The 21,972-nt window shown below is 37.4% G+C and overlaps 1 protein-coding gene across 6 annotated transcripts in view; it reads left to right on the plus strand.

The window, feature by feature from the left end:
- LOC148946130 (uncharacterized) overlaps positions 1-21,972 on the plus strand; it is a 115,866-nt gene that overhangs the window by 27,197 nt on the left and 66,697 nt on the right. For all 6 annotated transcript variants that reach the window (XM_089098148.1, XM_089098151.1, XM_089098150.1 and 3 more), the window contains exons 3-4: positions 3,175-3,462; positions 6,605-6,851. In XM_089098148.1, coding sequence (XP_088954274.1) covers positions 3,175-3,462; positions 6,605-6,851 — 535 coding nt within the window. The remainder of the gene's footprint in view (positions 1-3,174; positions 3,463-6,604; positions 6,852-21,972) is intronic.

Here is a 21,972-nt window from a genome sequence, read left to right on the forward strand (position 1 = left end):
TTTGCTTAAAAACTGAAATGTTGGATTGAAATTTGAGCCAAATTTGAGTATTCAGTCAAAATGTTTGATCAGGTGTAGATTTTGAAATTTCTTGCTTGTTTATTATATTTTCCTTTGAAAATTTGGATTGATGGGGAGGGGACATTGTTGGATTGTAACCAAGCATAGTTTTTGCAATTAGGATTTTACTTCCTCCATCCTGTAAGGTTATGGATGAATTGGTCACTGGTTTTCACGTCATACAAATTCATTTGTGGTCATTTCACGTCATCTGTCATTTGGGGAAGGGGACTGTCCCCTGAATTTGGAGAATTAATCAAAATAAAATTTATCATTCTAGAGTTAGCTTAAAATGACAAAGAATTGCCACTAGACACTTTTTTTTATAAAACGAGTTATTAGAATTGTGGTTACCCTCTACAATGAGCTGTGGTTCGCTCATTGTTAGGTTGCAGCTATCACTGAAACCGTGATATAGATTGCCATTATAACCCTACCAGCCTTAATAAATCCTGAAGATATTTTTTTAGGACCTGTTCCATTTTTTACCATATGTCGTGGATACTATATCAGATTATATTGATATCCAATTCTGTAATATTCACTGCCACTGCTGAAGTGAGTCTTCTGACTGTCTTGTTGACTGGGTTGGGGTTCAATTCGGTGATATTTGTGTTGCTGTTGAAAAAAGTCTTCTTCTGTAGCTTGCCCCACTTGCTTATTACAAGATACTAAGTTGTACATTTTTTGTTTGAGATTACACAAAGCAAGGTCAAGCACGTCAAGCAATGACTGATTCTTAGTTTCGTCAGGAAGTTTGTCTAGTAGTTGGGGAACCGAGGGCAATACTAGAGTTAGTAGACCTGTTAGTATTGCACGCTTGTCTTCAAAATGCTTCAAAGATTTATCAATTCAAAACTTCCTTAGGATAGACCAAACATGAAACATTCTCATTCGAAAATTGTCTTTGCAGATCTCTTGAAAGATTTCTTGAAAGATAGGACAAATACAATGAAAGATAGATAATCTAATATAATGAACGATAGATAGTTCTATCTTGAAAGATAGAACTAATATAAGATAATTTTGTTGTTGTTCTTTCATGTAATTATGGCTCTGTAACATAATATTAAAACTTTTCTTCAAAACTCCGATTTTGCTATCACAAAATCGGGAAAAAATTTGTTTCACAAATTTTTTTGTTTCCTGTCTAAGTAAGTCTATGGTGTTTCTAGGTATTTAGCTATAACTATATTTCTTTTTCTCTGTATATTAATATTTTGTATTATTCGAAAACCTTATTGTGGTGGGTCTTCCTAAACTGCCTCCTTCTTGTAGACTTGTATTTTAGACGTATAATTTTAGACTTCAGAGCACTTAAAGCAGAATCCAGTCGGGCAAACAGCACTTGACTGTTCATCTGTTCAATTCGAATTTACCATACAAAAAACTTCAATGTCGAGGTTTCAAGCCTTTAACAACAAAAATGTGAAATATTTTGTATTTTTCGAGAAGGGGGGGGGGTCTGGATGCGTGTTTCTTCGTTTCTTTTCTCCTTAAGGTGATCGTATTGAAACAGTGGTATAGAATATTGGAAGAAGACTCATTAGAAAAAAAAATGAATATTCTACTGATCGTTTTGACCATAGACAGCGCAATAGCACTGCCTAAGGAAAGAGTGAAGTGGGCTCAATGTTTTTTTTTCGAAGGCGCTTCATATGGAATTATCGTAGAAACTTTGGAAGGTGTTTATTCGACTGGAAATTGAAAGTTCTAGTGACTTTTTCAAAAGTCAATAGTGATTGAAGTGCAACATCTTACGCATTGAAGTGCAACATCTCATGACGGAAAGGTCAAGTTGCTATGTTTTTTTTTGGATGTTAACCCCCTACAGCCCTTGGGGCAAGAGCTGTAAGTTGGACAATTCGCCCATTGTTGATATATAATATTTGTTATTAGGAAAAGGACGCATGTTTTATCCTTGGTGTTGAAAATGCCAAGGACATTCTGGAGAAGCTTTCGAAGAATACTGAGGGGAGTGTTGAACTAAATCAAATCAGACTATATGCATACAGGTTGTCCTGTGTACAGTAGGGTCCTCTGATGTGTTGAATCTGATGGTGCGATTTTCAATAAGATCCGTTGACCTTTGTGGGTATTTCTCCCTTTTTCGAAAATCGCGCACATTTTCTCAGGCTCGTGGCTTTGGATGGGTGACATTAAACTTAAGGATTTTTACATATTTGGAGTCAGCATAAAAAGTTAATTTTTTGTGTACCTATTGTTATCGAAATTCCGTTTTTTAGAGTTTTGTTGGTAACTGTTGTGCCGAGTCGCACCTTACTTGCAGTTCCTTACCACGAACTGTTTGATAATCTTGGGGCAAGCTTTGGTCTGTGGTTTTTCTGCAGTCCTACGATTTGATGTGTCTTCAATGTAAGATGGTAATTTTGTTATCATTCAGTAACTGAGATTCATGTTTATCCACCTAATGAATTACATTTGAAGCTAGTTTACATTTTTCTAAATTGAATTTTTTTTTCACATTTTACTTTTTACAATTTAGTATCTACTTTAGATCATTTTCTAAGAGAAAGTTTAAGTAATATCGTAATTATGGCCCGGTAAATGGATAGGTCTGAAACCAATGAGCCAAATAGTGTAAGTCTCTTGTCCATTTGATGCAAATTACAGCCACAGGATCGTCGCAAAATCGCATGTTTCACAGGTTCTAAACAGTGGTATCAAAGAACTTTTTTTTGCAATTTCTTGTTTGATGTAGAGTTGCTTAAACAAGTACCTAACACTTTCTAGCATCTGTAAAACGCCTAGCGCTCCTTCTTCAATCTTTTTAATTGTCCATTTTCAGACTTATGTTTCACAGCTGTCAGGGCTTCTAGAATCCTAATCTAAGTTCTTGCTGAAATTGGGTGGAGGAGCTTTAGGGGAAACCTTCCCAAGAATGGTACGGAACCACTTCACTTGAAGAAATCGAAACATTTTTCTAAAATTATTATGTTTTTTGACATCCCTCCCCCACAAAAAACTGAAATTGTGCATTTATGACATGGGTATCTTCTTCTTTCTTATAGACTTGTTACATTATGTTATATAAGTTTTCTTGACTTCTTCGTTGGCAACTGTTGTTAAAAAGGTAACTTTTAATAATTTCAGCTCAAGAATTCTGTACAAAAAGTATTATGTATTGAAGACAAAGAATCGTTCAAGATTGCTGAAAAGGATATGAAACGTCTTATTGTTGATTGGATTGGAGCAATCCAATCTTTTTTTGAATTGGAACAATCTTCCGAGTCTGATTGCTCGGGGGAAGATGAAAGCGATTCCTTGGGATTCGAAACCTCAGAACTAGATTACTTTAAGAAAAGGCTGGCAATGTTACTATTAGAACTTCAGAAATCACTCCAAATAGTAAAGAAAAATATTGGTTCTATGTTTAAAAAGGTAAGGCGATTGTTTATATATATATATATATATATATATATATATATATTTATAGAAATTTTTTTTTTTTTTTTCTTTTTTTTTTTTTTTATTTGATTTATATTTTTTAATTTGTTAATTTGTTTTATATATGTTTTTTTTTATTTATATATATATATATATATATATATATATATATATATATATATATATATATATATATATATATATATATATATATATATATATATATATATATATATATATATATATATATATATATATATATATATATATATATATATATATATATATATATATATATATATATATATATATATATATATATATATATATATATATATATATATATATATATATATATATATATATATATATATATATATATATATATATATATATATATATATATATATATATATATATATATATATATATATATATATATATATACCAGTCTGTATTAGCAACATTGTCCTTTTTCATTTATGGTTTCATTTAAAAATTTAAAGTCATTTGTTTGTTTTCTTTATTTTGTTTGTTTTATGTACGGTTTACTTTGATTTTATTCTATTGGATTTTCTGTTTAATTTTGTTATACAAAATTAATATCCAAAACAGGGAGCTGGAAAAAACTTGCTGCTATTAGCGAGAGATTTTCTGCGAGGGCGACGGCAATCGGTATATCCGTTATTTGCCGATGATATCCGCTCTGAGTGGACCGAACTTACTTGTGGCTGTCCCCAAGGAACGAAACTAGCTGCCCTTTTATTCCTTGCAGTCATCAATAAAATCCGTGCAGAATTTGAGGAGCGTTTCAAGTTCGTTGACGACTTGTCTTTGCTTCTCAAATACATACTAGAAAATTCAGTAGAAAAACAGCGGTTAGAAACAATACTTTTTTCGGACTTCTTTAACCAGTGTAAATCTTATAGGCTGCAACTGAAAAAGAAGATATCGAAAGTTCCACGCTTCAACTTACTCAAACAAGATATTACAATATCAGATGTTCCTTTTCCAACTGTTTCGTCCGCGACAATACTAGGGGTGACTTTTATAAGCGATTGCTCGTTTAAACTACATGTAGACAATATTGTGCGCAAAGGACGCTACTCAATCCAAAGTCTAACGAGTATGCAAAGGCTAGGTTTCTCAGATCGTCAGCTCTTACTGGCTTACTGGCTTACACGACATACATCAGGCCAATCCTTGAATATTGTTGTCTTGTCTGGGGTACTGCCTTTATGTCAGAAGAACTAGAAGACGTTAAAAAACGTGCTACTAAAATAGTTCTTGGACTCAGACATTAGTTTAACGAGCATTTCCGTATGGTTGTAAGTTTGCCCATTTTTTTTGCCCAAAAACACGACTTGACAATGATATTTAGGAAATCACTCATGTCAAACGAGAAACATCACTCAATTTTTCCTCCAACCGCACCGACCCCCAATAGAATACCTTCTCTACTTTAAATTAAACAAAATAACTTTTTGGCATCCCTGCTTTCAATAATAAAAAAGTCAAGGTACTATCGATTATATATAATAACTCCCTATGCCCCCCCCCCTCATACCATCTTGATGGGATACTGTCTCGGCTTTAATTAAAAAAAAATTATTAACTTATTGGCATCCCTGCTTTCAAAAAAAAAAAAAAAAAAAAAATCGAGGTATTATCATTTAAATATTATAGCTCCCTCGCCCCCTCTGGATACCACCATGATAGGATACCGTCTCTGATTTAAATTAAAAAAATAATTAAATTTTTGGCATCCCTGCTTTCAATAAAAAAAAATTCGAGATGTTATAATTTAGTTGAAATACCTCCTTACCCCCCCCCCCCCTTGATAGGATACCGTCTCAGCTTTACATTAAAAAAATAATTTACTTAATAATTAATTAGGTCACTAGATGGTTCAAACAAACACGCAAAATAACGTTAAACAGCTTAGTGTTCCTTGAAAAAAAACTGAGGGTATGAGTAAAGCTGTACAATGACAACAACAAAATGTCGAAATTATTCAGATATACCTCAATTTAATGGAAAACTGAGTCATAGATTCGTCGTGACATTCAATAAGATCCAAAAAATCTAATTGAAAGGGAGCACTCACAAAAGCCAAATTACGCCAGTAGCCTATGAGAAATTGCGAAACACCCAAGACAATGAACAAGTCCCAATGGGGGGCCCTGGGTCTATCAAAATATTTCAGTGGTTTCCCAGGAAATTTGATATAATTTTCTTCCGTCTCCACTTTAAATGAAAAAAGTAATTATGTTTTTGGCATCCCTGCTTTCAATAAAAAAAAAGAGGTATTATTATTTATGCCACTAGCCTAGCCGCTAGAACTAGCATAGTTCTGTTAGTTAGCAGACGATTTACGAAATATTAAGGGGGTTGGGACGGGGAATATAGAAGATGAGGGATTGTAAACCCCATGTTTAGGGCTTTTGACCTTGAAGATTGTGATGATACCCATACTTGCTTCCCAGCCTTTTGACTCTAGAAATGGTACTTAAATTGACATTTTTGGGTGCCATTTGACTGTTTTTGATGGCGCTATCAAGTAAAATTAAAAAAAAAATACTCTGATTTAAAAATTGGCTTTCAAATGAGCACTTAAACAACTCTTTGAGAAAAAAAAAGAGACATCAATGCTTAAAAAAAAAAGATTTTTGCTGTTCCTCAAGCTGGGGGGGGGACGCAGTGATTCTGCTGTACTGGGTTTTTGATCATGGTCATTCCTATGTTCCACTTCTTAGTTTTAACCGACGCCATTTTCGTGAAGTTTCGGTTATTTTCGAGGCTCGTATAAATTTGTATTTGCAATGACATTTTACTATTAAGATAAATTAAAACGATAATTTCCGTTTCTGAATCAGATACAAATGAGAGTTTTCTCTCACTGCACAGTTTTTTTTAAACATATTCTAGAAACGTTTTGGTTACTGCGGGCAGTGGTTCGTACTACTGCCCGTATATACATTTTATGACGGAAATGTATACTTTTTATATATATATTTATACACATTATATATATTATATACACTATATATACATTACACATTTTACGTAGATACATAAAAATGTAAATATATACATTTTAGATATACATTTATGTGTATACATATATACATTTTAGACGAAAAAGAACTTCAACTCCTTTTTTAAAGAAGAAAAATTGAACCTCTTTGAAAGCAGAATGACTCATATTAAAGCTTCCCTCACCCATTGTCGAAAGACGTTCGTATTAATAGAGGAAACACTCTTGGAGTCTAACCTTTATCAGGAGCTGAGTTTGGCCAATACTCCTTCAACTCTGAATGACTCTTCATCAAGCTACAATGATGTAGTGAAAATGGAACTTGGTGCTACACCGATTATTGATGGTAAATATAGTTTTGTTTTTAGTACCTCTTTTGTTAAAAATGTCATTTTGAATTTCCTTGCTTCAAATTAAAAAACAATAAGTTAAAGAAAATCATATTAGATTGTGTGATAAAACCACAAAAGCTCATTGCTCGACCAAAAGGAAAAAAAACATGCTGTGAGCATGCAGATGTAGATTAGCTCGACGGTTTAAAAACAAGTATGTCAAGTACAGATGTTTCGATAATTGACTTAGAATTTTGGACGGTAAAAAATTGAAATGGAGATTATTTGTTTTCCAGACATTGGTAATCGAGAAAGCCGGACCGAAAACTTTATATGGTGTATTCCTCCAAGTGTACAGAAGGGGGGGTGTCCAGGTTCACCCTCTGAAATCCTAGATTTTTAAAAATTTCTTAGCACTACCTTTTTAGATTATTAAGTACATAGTTTTATAATTCCCCCGCCCCCCCCCCCGCTCCCGAAAAAAATTATGCTTACTTTCTCGGGTTTATCAGCTAACAATCAGAAAAAAATGCACACTTTGTGCTTCGATTCTAGATAGCTGAGAACATTGTATAACAATCTAATTTTTCTATTTTGCATACATTGTTTTATTCTTCTTCGAAAATTTCGGTAAACTAAGTAGCATGTGTAATAACGTTTTTCATAATCTGAGAACAGGAACAAAAAAGGTCACAAGAACAGAGAAACAGAAACAAAAGAGGTATGAACAACAGTGTTTGCTAATAAACGTTGTAAAAGCAGTTATCGAAATGCCTTTTAATTTTTGAACATTTTACAGGTCACTCAGAATTCATAAGAAAACTATACAATATTACAGCTTGAATTGTTGCTCTGGGTGTATTTTGAGATATCACATCATTCTCCAGGGTAGCTTTATTAGGGAAGTGATTTTGTTCTTTTTTGACCTTTAATTTGGAGAACTGAAAAGAGAGTTAGTGTCAAATATTTTTGTATTTGATAGACTAGTAAGGGGCTAGACTGTGGCCTTGTTAGTCCTTGTTTTTGCTGATAAAATAGAAATAGTTTGAGTTTTAAAACAACTGCCGATTAGATATCAGTGGTTTGACGATCTGTGGTTAGTTTTGGCAGTTAAAAAACTACTTTCATACGGACAGTTAGAGTTTACAGTTGGATTTGTTACGCCTCGGTTAAACCGGAGTCATATAATTATTTGGATATGTAGGATTGAAAAACCAAAGAGGGTCAGATGCCTCTCCAAGCAACCCCCCTAACCATGCCTTACTGCCTAATTTTTAGGAGAAAGGTAGGTATATGGCACTTTTTTGAACCAAAATCATGCGATGATCTTCAATCTGTATGATTAGAGAACAGAGGTAGACTAGTGGCCTCCCCGACACTCTTCTTTCACCTTATTGCCCCCTTGTTAGCATTAAGATAGGCATGTGGCATCTTGTTTCAAGTCGGACAGGAATTTTTAACCTGTTCGGTTGGATCCACAAAGCCGTCTCGTGGCCTCTCTAATGCCATCCCAATTATTAACGTTTTAGACGACAGGCTGATGGGTTTTGTTTTTCTGATCGACTTGAAACTTACAGAACAAGTAACTTGGGCCATTAATACGTGATATAGAGGTTTACACCCCTTCTCTGACCTTTGTATGAAAGTATTCTGATCTGCTCGAAACTTATGACACAAGGCACTGAAAGGGACAAATTTTTAGAAGTGTTTACCCTTTTTAAGCCCGTCCTATCCCTCCCTAGGAAAGTACCTGAATCTGCCCAAAAATAGATAATAGTCCAGTAGATACCCTATAAGTAATTTTAGAACTTTGGCTTTTTTCAGTTGAGCCACTAGCAACTTTCGTGGTTTCTCCCAGCTTCGAAACTTTAAAGCTTGTCTGTTCTTGGACCATAAATATCAGTGGATTGGCATATGTTGATACACTGTCTTTAGGTGTAGGTACCTTTCTACCAAACTCAAGTGAATAAACAGAGTTTCCCCGGAAAGTGAACACAAAGGCTACCAATATCAGTTAATCTGTACAAGGTAGATAAAATCGAATATTTTTCAAATCCCGAATTTTGTCTGCTGAGCCAAGTTTGCATTAATTAAACTTGCTCCTAACGTAAGTTTATCGGATCAACCTACTTTGCGCCCCCCTCCCCTAAAAAAATCCTGGATCCGCCCCTGAAACCATCACGCCTAGTCCACCAGTTATTAGAAGAAAAAAAATTCCTTATTTTCACAAATTTCATCAACCCCCCGCCTCCTTTTTTACAAAATCCTACATAGGCCAATCATTTGAGTCCACTGTATGTAAATAATTGATTAAGTCATAATTTGTATATAAATTAAGTCATACCTGTGAGACGGGACAGTTGCAAACCACTTGGCCGGCTCACCAAGTTTTTTTCTTCTTTTGCAATTTCGAATAATACACTTTCTAACCATTTCTCATTGATTGACGTAAACACACTGATCCATAACTGCACGAAGAAGTGGGAGGAGCTTTTTGTTCTCACCGAGAACGAAGACCAGAAATGATCTGCGATAAGCTTACTGGATAATTATATGAACTGTGGTACTAGCTAAGAAGATAGTCAAAAATAAATTGATGTTGTAGACATTCGCTTTCGCAGGCAAACAGACGCTCAGACACACATGCACAGAGAGAGAGAGAGAGAGAGAGAGAGAGAGAGAGAGAGAGAGAGAGAGAGAGAGAGAGAGAGAGAGAGAGAGAGAGAGAGAGAGAGAGAGAGAGAGAGAGAGAGAGAGAGAGAGAGAGAGAGAGAGAGAGAGAGAGAGAGAGAGAGAGAGAGAGAGAGAGAGAGAGAGAGAGAGAGAGAGAGAGAGAGAGAGAGAGAGAGAGAGAGAGAGAGAGAGAGAGAGAGAGAGAGAGAGAGAGAGAGAGAGAGAGAGAGAGAGAGAGAGAGAGAGAGAGAGAGAGAGAGAGAGAGAGAGAGAGAGAGAGAGAGAGAGAGAGAGAGAGAGAGAGAGAGAGAGAGAGAGAGAGAGAGAGAGAGAGAGAGAGAGAGAGAGAGAGAGAGAGTTAGCGTTTGTAATGAGCAAGGTCACCTAAACCAGAAAGCCATAGACCATAGGAAATTAAAATAAACCAGAAGAAAACAATTTCAAGATTACTGCTACTTTAGAAAGTGCTATATGCAAGGACCTTGGCTACTTGGAGTGCAAGGTCCCTAAAATAGAATCCAGCATAGCGGGTGCCCGAAGGGGCTTTACCAGTTTTTTTTTATATTAGTAGGTTTTATTACACATCAGCAATAACTCTTGCAGTTTTTGCTTTGATCTTCTACTTTGTAACTTGTTATCAGAGGTAACGCTGTAGCGTTGCCTATAGTAAAGGCCATACGGCTCCAATGTTTTATTGTCATTATTAATTTTTTTCCCAGAGGTACTTCATATGGAAGGGGTCGTCGTAGAAACTTCAAAGGGGGCTCATTCGATTGGAAATCGAGAGTTCTAGTGCCCTGTTTAATAGTAGAAAATGATTGGAGGGCAACTAGCCCCCCCCCACGCCCATCAGTTCCCCAAAAACCTCCAATCAAAAGTTTGAGACAGGCATTTTGTTCAGCGTAGTTAATTTCCAGATAGAAAATATTATTTTGAGGAGGACACTCCCCCTACAACTCTCAGGGCAAGGGTTTTAAGTTATGCCCTGGGGATATATAAGGTTTTTATAGAAGGCGTTGTCGTATAAACTTTAAAAAAGGCTCATTCAATTGGAAATTAAAGGGCTAGTGCCCTTTTTAATAGTCGAAAGTGATTGGAGGGCAACTAGCCCCCCCCCACACCCATCATTCCCCCAAACACATCTAATCAAAATTTTGAGATAGCCATTTTGTTCAGCGTAGTTTGTTTTCAGATAGAAAATATGTTTTTGAGGAGGACAATCCCCCACAACCCTCAGGGCAAGGGTTTTAAGTTATGCCCTTGGGGCATAAAATGTTTTTATAGAAGGCGTTGTCGTAGAAACTTCAAAAAAGGCTCATTCGATTAGAAATTCAAAGGGCTAGTGCCCTTTTTAATAGTCGAAAGGGATTGGAGGGCAACTAGCCCCCCCCCACCCACGCCAATAATTCCCCCACATACATCCAATAAAAATTTTGAGATAGCCATTTTGTTCAGCGTAGTTGATTTCCAGATGGAAAAATATTTTTGAGGAGGACACTCCCCCACAACCCTCAGGGCAAGGGTTTTAAGTTAAGCCCTGGGGACATACGGTGTAAGGTTTTTATAGAAGGCGTTGTCGTAGAAACTTCAAAAAAGGCTCATTCGATTGGAAATTCAATGGGCTAGTGCCCTTTGTAATAGTCGAAAGTGATTGGAGGGCAACTAGTCCCCCCATGCCCATCATTTCCCCAAACACATCCAATCAAAATTTTTAGATAGCCATTTTGCTCAGCGTAGTTGATTTCCAGATAGAAAATATGTTTTTGAGGAGGACACTCCCCCACAATCCTTAGGGCAAGGGTTTTAAGTTATGCCCTGGGCGCGTATAAGGTTTTTGTAGAAGGCATTGTCGTAGAAACTTCAAAAAAGGCTCATTCGATTGGAAATTCAAAGGGCTAGTGCCCTTCTTAATAGTCGAAAGTGATTGGAGGGCAACTAGCCCCCCCCCCCCCCCCACGCCAATTATTCCCCCACCCACCTCCAATCAAAATTTTGAGATAGCCATTTTGTTCGGCGTAGTTGATTTCCAGATAGAAAATATATTTTTGAGGAGGACACTCCCCCACAACTCTCAGGGCAAGGGTTTTAAGTTATGCCCTGAGGGCATATAAGGTTTTTATAGAAGGCGTTGTCGTAGAAATTTCAAAACAGGCTCATTCAATCGGAAATTAAAGGGCTAGTGCCCTTTTTAATAGTCGAAAGTGATTGGAGGGCAACTAGCCCCCCCCCACACCCATCATTCCCCCAAACACATCTAATCAAAATTTTGAGATAGCCATTTTGTTCAGCGTAGTTTGTTTTCAGATAGAAAATATGTTTTTGAGGAGGACAATCCCCCACAACTCTCAGGGCAAGGGTTTTAAGTTATGCCCTGGAGTCAAAAAAGGTTTTCATAGCAGGCGTTGTTTTAGAAAATTCAAGAAAGGCTCATTCGATTGGAAATTCAAAGGGCTAGTGCCCTTTTTAATAATCGAAAGTGATTGGAGGGCACCTAGCCCCCCCCCCCCCACCCCTTACGCCCATCATTCCCCCAAACAAATCCAATCAAAATTTTGAGATAGCCATTTTGTTCAGCGTAGTTGATTTCCAGATGGAAAATACATTTTTGAGGAGGACACTCCCCCACAACCCTCAGGGCAAGGGTTTTAAGTTAAGCCCTGGGGACATACGGTGTAAGGTTTTTATAGAAGGCGTTGTCGTAGAAACTTCAAAACAGGCTCATTCGATTGGAAATTCAAAGGGCTAGTGCCCTTTTTAATAGTCGAAAGTGATTGGAGGGCAACTAGCCCCCCCCCACGCCCATCATTCCCACAAAAACATCCAATCAAAATTTTCAGATAGCCATTTTGTTCAGCGTAGTTGATTTTCACATAGAAAATATGTTTTTGAGGAGGACACTCCCCCACAACCCTTAAGGCAAGGGTTTTAAGTTATGCTCTGGGGGCGTATAAGGTTTTTGTAGAAGGCGTTGTCGTAGAAACTTCAAAAATGGCTCATTCGATTGGAAATTCAAAGGGCTACTGCCCTTTTTAATAGTCGAAAGTGATTGGAGGGCAGCTAGCCCCCCCCCCAACGCCCATCATTCCCCCAAACACATCCAATGAAAATTTTTAGATAGCCATTTTGTTCGGCGTAGTTGATTTCCAGATAGAAAATATATTTTTGAGGAGGACACTCCCCCACAACTCAAGACAATAGTTTTAAGTTATACCATGAGGGTAGAAAAGGTTTTTATAGAAGGCATTGTAGTATAAACTTCAAAACAGGCTCATTCAATTGGAAATCAAAGGGATCGTGCCCTTTTTAATAATCGAAAGGGATTGGAAGGCAACTAGCCCCCCCCCACACCCATCATTCCCCCAAACACATCCAATCAAAATTTTGGGATAGCCATATTGTTCAGCGTAGTTTGTTTTCAGATAGAAAATATGTTTTTGAGGAGGACAATCCCCCACAACCCTCAGGGCAAGGGTTTTAAGTTATGCCCTTGGGGCATGTAAGGTTTTTATAGAAGGCGTTGTCGTAGAAACTTCAAAAAAGGCTCATTCGATTAGAAATTCATAGGGCTAGTGCCCTTTTTAATAGTCGAAAGGGATTGGAGGGCAACTAGCCCCCCCCCCACACCCCTTACGCCCATGATTCCCCCAAACACATCCAATCAAAATTTTGAGATAGCCTTTTTGTTCAGCGTAGTTGATTTCCAGATAGAAAATACATTTTTGAGGAGGACACTCCCCACAACCCTCAGGGCAAGGGTTTTAAGTTAAGCCCTGGGGACATACGGTGTAAGGTTTTTGTAGAAGGCCTTGTCGTAGAAACTTCAAAAAAAGCTCATTCGATTGGAAATTCAAAGGGCTAGTGCCTTTTTAATAGTCGAAAGTGATTGGAGGGTTACTAGCCCCCCCCCACCCCTCAGTCCCCCCCACTCCGCCCATCAAAATTGTTAGAGCGCCGTTTTGCTCAGCATAGTTGATTTTTAGATAGGAAATATGTTTTTGAGGTGGACACTTCCCCACAATCCTCAGGGCAAGGGTTTTAAGTTATACCCTGGGCGCATATAAGGTTTTTGTAGAAGGCATTGTCGTAGAAACTTCAAAAAAGGCTCATTCGATTGGAAATTCAAAGGGCTAGTGCCCTTTTTAATAGTCGAAAGTGATTGGAGGGCAACTAGCCCCCCCCCCCCGACGCAAGCCACTTGCGCGAACCCATCCAATAAAAAGATTGAGATAGCCTTTTTGTTCAGTACAAGTCCTTTCCAAAGAAATAAGATATTTTCGGGGAGGTTACTACCACGATACCCTCAGGACAAAGGGGTTAGTTATACCCTGGGGACAGACCAGGCTTTTATAGATGGTTTTGTCGTATAAACTTCAAAAAAGGTTCATTCGATTGGAAATTAAAGGGCTAGTGCACTTGTTAATAGTCGAAAGTGATTGGAGGGCAACTAGCCCCCCCCCACACCCCGCATTCCCCCCAACACATCGAAGCAAAATTTTGAGATAGCCATTTTGTTCAGCGTAGTTTGTTTTGAGATACAAAATATGTTTTTGAGGAGGACAATCCCCCACAACCCTCAGGGCAAGGGTTTTAAGTTATGCCCTGGGGGCATATAAGGTTTTTATAGAAGGCGTTTTCGTAGAAACTTCAAAAAAGGCTCATTAGATTAGAAATTCATAGGGCTAGTGCCCTTTTTAATAGTCAAAAGGGATTGGAGGGCAACTCGCCCCCCCCACCCCTTACGCCCATCATTACCCCAAACACATCCAAACAAAATTTTGAGATAGCCATTTTGTTCAGCGTAGTTGATTTCCAGATGGAAAATACATTTTTGAGGAGGACACTCCCCCACAACCCTCAGGGCAAGGGTTTTAAGTTAAGCCCTGGGGACATACGGTGTAAGGTTTTTGTAGAAGGTGTTGTCGTAGAAACTTCAAAACAGGCTCATTTGATTGGAAATTCAAAGGGTTAGTGCCTTTTTTAATAGTCGAAAGTGGTTGGAGGGCAACTAGTCCCCCCCACGCCCATCAGTCCCCAAAACACATTGAATCAAAACTTTTAGATGGCCATTTTGTTCAGCGTAGTTGATTTCCAGATAGAAAATATGTTTTTGAGGAGGACACTACCCCACAACCCTTAAGGCAAGGGTTTTAAGTTATGCTCTGGGGCCGTATAAGGTTTTTATAGAAGGCGTTGTCCTAGAAACTTCAAAAAAGGCTCATTCGATTTAAAATTCATATATCTTGGGCTCTTTTTAATAGTTGAATGTTATTGGATGACAAAGGGCCCCCCCCCCAACGCCCATCGGTTCCCCGCAAACAGCCAAGCCCCAGTTGGTTTTGTCAATGTATGTTGGCATAATTATTTTTAACAGAGAAATTTTTTTTTGGAGGATTGTACTCCATTAAAACTCTCAAGGCAAGGGTTTTAAGTTATGCCCTGGGGGCTTATAAGGTTTTTATAGAAGGCGTTGTCGTATAATCTTTAAAACAGGCTCATTCGATTGGAAATTAAAGGGCTAGTGCCCTTTTTAATAGTCGAGAGTGATTGGAGGGCAACTCGCCCCCCCCACACCCATCATTCCCTCAAACACATCCAATCAAAATTTTCAGATAGCCATTTTGTTCAGCGTAGTTTATTTCCAGATAGAAAATATGTTTTTGAGGCGGACACTCCCCCACAACCCTCAGGGCAAGTGTTATAAGTTATGCCCTGGGGGCATAAAAGGTTTTTATAGAAGGCTTTGTCGTAGAAACTTCAAAACAGGCTTATTCGATTGGAAATTCAAAGGACTAGTGCCCTTTTTAATAGTCGAAAGGGATTGGAGGGCAACTAGCCCCCCCCCACCCCTTACGCCCATCATTCCCCCAAACACATCCAATAAAAATTTTGAGATAGCCATTTTGTTCAGCGTAGTTGATTTCCAGATGGAAAATATATTTTTGAGGAGGACACTCCCCCACAACCCTCAGGGCAAGGGTTTTAAGTTAAGCCCTGGGGACATACGGTGTAAGGTTTTTGTAGAAGGCGTTGTCGTAGAAACTTCAAAAAAGGCTCATTAGATTGGAAATTCAAAGGGCTAGTGCCCTTTTTAATAGTGGAAAGTGGGTGGAGGGCAACTAGTCCCCCCCACACCCCTCCTTACCCAAAACACCTTCAATCAATACGTTTAGATTGCCATTGTGTTCAGCATCGTTGATTGTTTGATAGAAGATATTTTTTTGAGGTGGACCCTCCCCCACAACCCTCAAGGCAAGGGGTTTAAGTTATGCCCTTGGGGCATGTAAGGTTTTTGTAGAAGGCGTGGTCGTAGAAACTTCAAAAATGGCTTATTCGATTGGAAACTGAAAGGGTTACTGCCCTTTTTAATAGTCGAAAGTGATTGGAGGGCACCTAGCCCCCCCCCCAACGCCCATCATTCCCCCAAACACATCCAATGAAAATTTTTAGAAAGCCCTTTTGTTCAACGTAGTTGATTTGTAGACAGAAAATATGTTTTTGAGGAGGATACTCCCCCAAAACCCTCAAGGCAAGGGTTTTAAGTTATACCCTGGGGGCATATAAGGTTTTTATAGAAAGTGTTGTCGTAGGAACTTCAACAAGGGCTCATTGGATTGGAAATTCAAAGGGCTAGTGCCCTTTTTAATAGTCGAAAGTGATTAGAGGGCAACTAACTCCCTTCTCACGCCCACCTTTTCCCCAAACACATCCAGTCAAAATTTTGAGACAGCCATTATATTAAACGTAGTTTTAAGGTCTGGAAATGAAGTCTTTGAGGATGACAACTCCCCCACAGCCCTCAGGGCAAGGGTTGAAATTTAAGGATTCTCCGAATCCTTCATATTATTTTTTATGGAAGGGATACTCGTATAAACTTTAGAGAGGGCTCATTTGATTGGAAATTGAAAGTTCTTGTTCACTTTTTAAGAGTCAAAAGAGATTAGAGGGCAACTAGCCCCCCCTCCTCCACGCCCTAAATGCATCAGATAAATATTTTTTTTTAAATAGTTGAAAGGTTAAGTAACAAAACTCTGGCGTCGACAAAACCCCCCAGGGCCCGGGGGCAGGAAGGGATTCTCGTATAAACTTCAGAGAGGGCTCATTTGATTGGAAATTGGAAGTTCTAGTCCAGCTCTTACGAGTCAAAATCGATCGAAGGGTAAATACCGCCCCACGCCCTTTTTCCCCACCCCTCCCGTTGAAGTAATTCTGTTTATACCTTAAGGCGCAATGAGCGTTAGAATGTCTTGGTATTAACACACACCTATTAGGCATCTGCTCTCCTCCCTAACAAGGAATGAAACAGAGAGTGTAAGGCAGTGGCGGATTTAGGGGAGGGGCGAGGGGGCGCTCCCCTCCCTAACGTAGTCTAAAGTAATGTAATTTACTTAATTAACACAAGATTGTGTTAATTAAACTTGCTCCTAACGCAAGTTTATCGGATCAACTTATTGTGCGCCCCCCCCCCTAAAAAATCCTGGATCCGCCCCTATGTTAAGGGTACTACAGATTTTGATTTGTAATTCTTTGAACCCCTTTCCAACGTTTATGCGACCACCTCTTCCACATAAAGTACCCCTGGAAAAATAGGTCAGTACTAATTCATTAAACGCTTATGGTTCTTTGCTTACGTAACGATATAACATTGCTTTTGACCTAAAAAGTTGAGTAGAAATTTCAGATTCTATTTTACGAATATCTAAAATTATCTGAGGGAAGTATGTTTGGGGAGCATATTCTACGGCTTAGAAATGTTTGCTGGATGTAATTTAACTCAGAGGACTTATCAGCTGGAAAACAAAATACTCTTTGATGGGGGAGGAATTTCCCGGGGTCGTCGGTTCCCAATGTAGATAATCCAAGGTGGGGAAAACTAAATCCATTCGTTTATATTCTAAATTTTACGTCTTAATGTGGCAGGAATAAAGAGGCAATGGAAATATCAGAGATAGTACTTCAGGTTCCTTTGGACGATTTTGTTCGTGTCTTTTGAAAAAAGACATTTTCAAAAGACAGATTAATTTAATTTGTTTTACTGTCTCTGTGGCTGCTCAATTATGAATGTGAGGGGGGAGACTTCCCCCCACCACTGTCTCCGCTAAGGTTTCAGTTTTTATCTCAAGCCTTAAAAATGAACGCAATACGATAAAAGTATAACTCAAAATAACATATATAGAATAATATATGCACATAACACGCAACAATTAATAAAAATTGCATATTATGAATTGAGGCTCACCAAAATGATGAGCCAGGGGGCTCACCCTTCCATAATATAGTAAATCAATCTTGAAATAACTGAAAATATAAAGTATTTTTGAGTATTTTAACGTCTTCCACAACTCAAACGGTCCAGCATTCTACAGCCCAATGAGTCTGTCTAATCTCCTAAATTGGGAACGGAGGAGATAAGCGAAGTTCCACCCCGTACTGGATGAGTCTCCAACCTCACCCTCTCCTCTCCTACTGTCTACGCTAAGGTTTTCTTCCTTCTGCCAACTACGCCGCCTCCACCCCAAAGACTTTAATAAGGTAAAGTTTGGTATGGGAAGAACACATAGTAAATCTATTATAATTATCCAATTATAAGGTTAAAATACATACTCTGTGATAGATGCACAATTGCTTTTGCACACAAAATCCTATTAAGGTCAATTCAAAACAGTCGTGATCCCTTTGTGTCAGCAAGTGAAATGGTCAAAACATCCTTATTGGAGCTATTTTTTCAATCCATTCATTGTTGCCAATCGCTGTCCACAAGTTATGCAAGCTGTCTATTGTTCATATATAAGGTTTTTATCAAAGAGGTAATCCTATAGACTTTGAAAAAAGCATCATTCGATTTAAATTGAAAGTTCTAGATCCGTTTTTTAAAGTCAAGAATAATCGGACAGTAAGCACCCACCCCCATGCAATAAAAACTTGAAACTTGTTGCAATCAAAAACGAAAAAAACTTAATTTAAAAAAAACTCCGAAAAATAAGTTTTTCAAAGAAAAGTAAATGCCATTTTAAACTTAAGCTCAGGAGATATGAATACCTGTTAAAATTCAAAATCAAAATGACCAGAAATTACTATTAAAGAATAAATGAAACCCAAAACGAACAGAAATTAAATAAACAATCATAGCAAAAAACATACAACAAGTAATAATATAAATGAATAAATAGATTTTAAAGCGAGTAATGGTTAGATTGAATATGAAATCAAGCTTAAAACGAAAAAAATAGTTTGCTATTAAAGTATAAATGAAACTTAAGACGAACAGAAATTAAATAAACAATCAATGCGAACAAACATAAAATATATATTAATGTAAATGAATAAATAAATCTTAAAACGAGTGAAACTTAAATTGAATATGCAATCAAGTTTGAATTGAATAAAAATAACTACAAACAAGAGTTTGGGTATCGCCTCACTGCAGAAGCCTAAAACCTACTGCGTCATTGGAGCTTTACTGAAAACGAATCATAATACAAATGTTTTCTTTTGTACTTAATATTGAAAATAAATACTAAAATTACAGTAAAATTTTGAACGGATGAGCTTTCAGCAATCAATATCATCATACATCAAATATTCAGTTTAATTTATTAGTTCTTTCCAACATTGGTCAAGACAAATATAGTTTCACTACAAACAAAATTTGGATACTGCCCCCTTCTTTAACTGCAAAAACCTAAAGCCTTCTGTGTCATTGGCGCTTCACTGAAAACGAATTACTCTTATATTTTATTCTTTTCCAGTTCTTACAGCATTGAAAATGAAAATAAAAATTACAGTGAAAAAAAATCTTGAACTTATGGATCTTTCAACAATTAATATAATTATATATCTAATATTCAATTTTATTTTGTTTATACTTTCCAAGACTGTTCGAGACTCATATAGTTTTCAGTAAAGCGCCAATGACGCAGTAGGTTTTAGGCTTCTGCAGTGAGGCGATACTCAAACTCTTGTTTGTAGTTATTTTTATTCGATTCAAACTTGATTTCTGTTCGTTTTAAGTTTCATTTATACTTTAATAGCAAACTATTTTTTTTCGTTTTAAGCTTGATTTTCATATTCAATCTAAGCATTACTCGCTTTAAAATCTATTTATTCATTTATATTATTACTTGCTGTATATTTTTTGCTATGATTGTTTATTTAATTTCGGCTCGTTTTGGGTTTCATTTATTCTTTAATAGTAATTTCTGGTCGTTTTGAGTTTGAATTTTAACAGGTATTCGTATCTTCTGAGCTTAAGTTTAAAATGGTCTTTACTTTTCTTTGAAAAACTTATTTTTCGGAAAGTTTTTTTTTAATTAATCACAAATAAAAAACTCGTCTTCTTACCTTTTTTGAAAAAACAAACAGCCACACTTCACCGTCATCTAAATAGTTCCAACTGAACGCTACTTTGACTTATTACCCATCAGTCGAATAGCTAGAAACGGCGAAACATGATGGAACAGGTTTTATCACTGTAGCAATCGATTTAGAAGCGCCCGAAGGGTTGTTATTTAATAGCGCTGAAAGGTCACGTCGGTCGCAAAAGTGTTTTGTCACCCTTTTGACAATCTACATGATTATAGTTCATTTTGATTTAGTTCAACCTCTGCCTAAATATTCCTTGAAAGCTTCACCTCAATACCCTTAGCTTGTGTAGTAGCAATAGTTGTAGGTAGTATCTTCACAGGCACTTTGATCGCATGCCCTCCCTTTTCCCATGGGATTCCGATCGCAGCCCCCTGACGTCACGGCATCTCTGGCAAGATTCTCATGAGAGCTCTGTTTCCACGTGTTCCAGTATTTCCCCATCCATAGGAAAATTAACATTGGATTTGTGTGACAGCCATAGGAAAATTAACATAGGATTTATAGGGATCAGATAAGTGGATCTACCAGCCCCTCAAGCCGTCGCACCTGTGCAATGCGGTCACCGGTCGAATTAAAGGGAACACAGTTGGTAAGATTCCGCCGACAAACCCCTCTAGACTCGAATGACATCACATGACTTACCCCGTTTTAAACGGTCAGGTCTAAAATGAATGACCCAATTTTATGTAACCTTGCGGCAGGAACCCATGGGGAATCTCCGCTTGTCATTTAATGACAACACACACCTTGTGATGTCACGTAATGATTGCGCAACCATTACTGTCACGTAATACTTTTTGACATTTTATTTTTTTTTCGCGCGAAACATTCAAAGCATTTTTTTCTTTCTTTTAACTTAATGAAGGCGCACACTTTATGTAAGCTTAGCATTCACTTTTACGTAATGACGGCGCGCATCACTGTCGCATAATACTTTTTTTGGCTCTTTAGTTCTTTGTTCTCTCTAGGAGTCGAAAGGTCAATCTCCTTCTAATGGAACAGCGCTCCAAGCAAGAGGACTAGCAAGTTATTCCCAATATTCTGTCCTACTCAATACTTTCAAGAAATAACACTTTCCCGTGACGTCATAAGACACACCTCTGTCAATTTCATGACACACCTGGCAGGATTCCGAACGTAACCTTTGTTTTTCCGTGCACCTGCAATTGGCAAGAAGACGGGGAATATTTATTTTCAGAGACAATTGCGCTAAATTTATTCTGAAATTATTTAAACTCCTTCATCGTGCTAAACAATAAATCATAACAACACAGACTTTGTAAATAAAAGTTTTATTATTTCAAACAAATTTACATACAATATTAGAAACACATAAAAAAAAAACAGTTGAAAAACACGACAATCAAAAAATAAAACGTGAAAAAAGGCTTATCGTAATATATGCAAAAAGAACAGTGTATTATAGAAAGGTGGTGGGGTTCTAGCAGGCAATACCAGGGAATATGGCTGAAATTAGATGCAAATTTAAGCCCTAGTAAGAAGGTTTTAATAAAAATGCATCGTTTCTTTGAGTGGGATGTTAGATTTCACACCATCATGACAATACGCCCCACCCTCCGCCTAGCAATCATGTCCAGAGAGAAAGGTTGATATTAGATATCTAAGCCCTATTAAGAAGCCCTATTAAGAACTTTTTAGCGAAAATGCATCGTTTTCTTTGACTGGAATTTAGATTTCAGTCCTCCTCTCCCGAAAATATTCTTTTAACACCTCCCACCTTATCTTTAAGCTCTAGAGTGTGCTAGTCCAAGGCATTGAAGGCCACCCTGGAAAACTATGTATTGCATAAGGTACCCTCTGGGACTCATTATTACAAAGGCATTCACAGATATTTTCATAATAAAAATATGCTTTTTAATCCATTAATTTATGTTTTAGTAATCCACCCCCAACATGATGCCCCCTTGCAATTCACGCCGCACTATCTAACAATTACTGCTCTGTGGCACCCTTTGACACCCCCTTTATCATTCCTAAGACATTGTTAAAAAATTATACTTCAATCGGGTGATTCAAGTTTTTCGTGAACCTGGACTTTCATAATAACCACCATAATACTCCACGCCATCGTGACATTAC

This window comes from Artemia sp. Qi Xiang Cuo, chromosome 12 (genome assembly GCF_049724085.1).
Source record: "Artemia sp. Qi Xiang Cuo chromosome 12, ASM4972408v1, whole genome shotgun sequence".
Taxonomy (NCBI): domain Eukaryota; kingdom Metazoa; phylum Arthropoda; class Branchiopoda; order Anostraca; family Artemiidae; genus Artemia; species Artemia sp. Qi Xiang Cuo.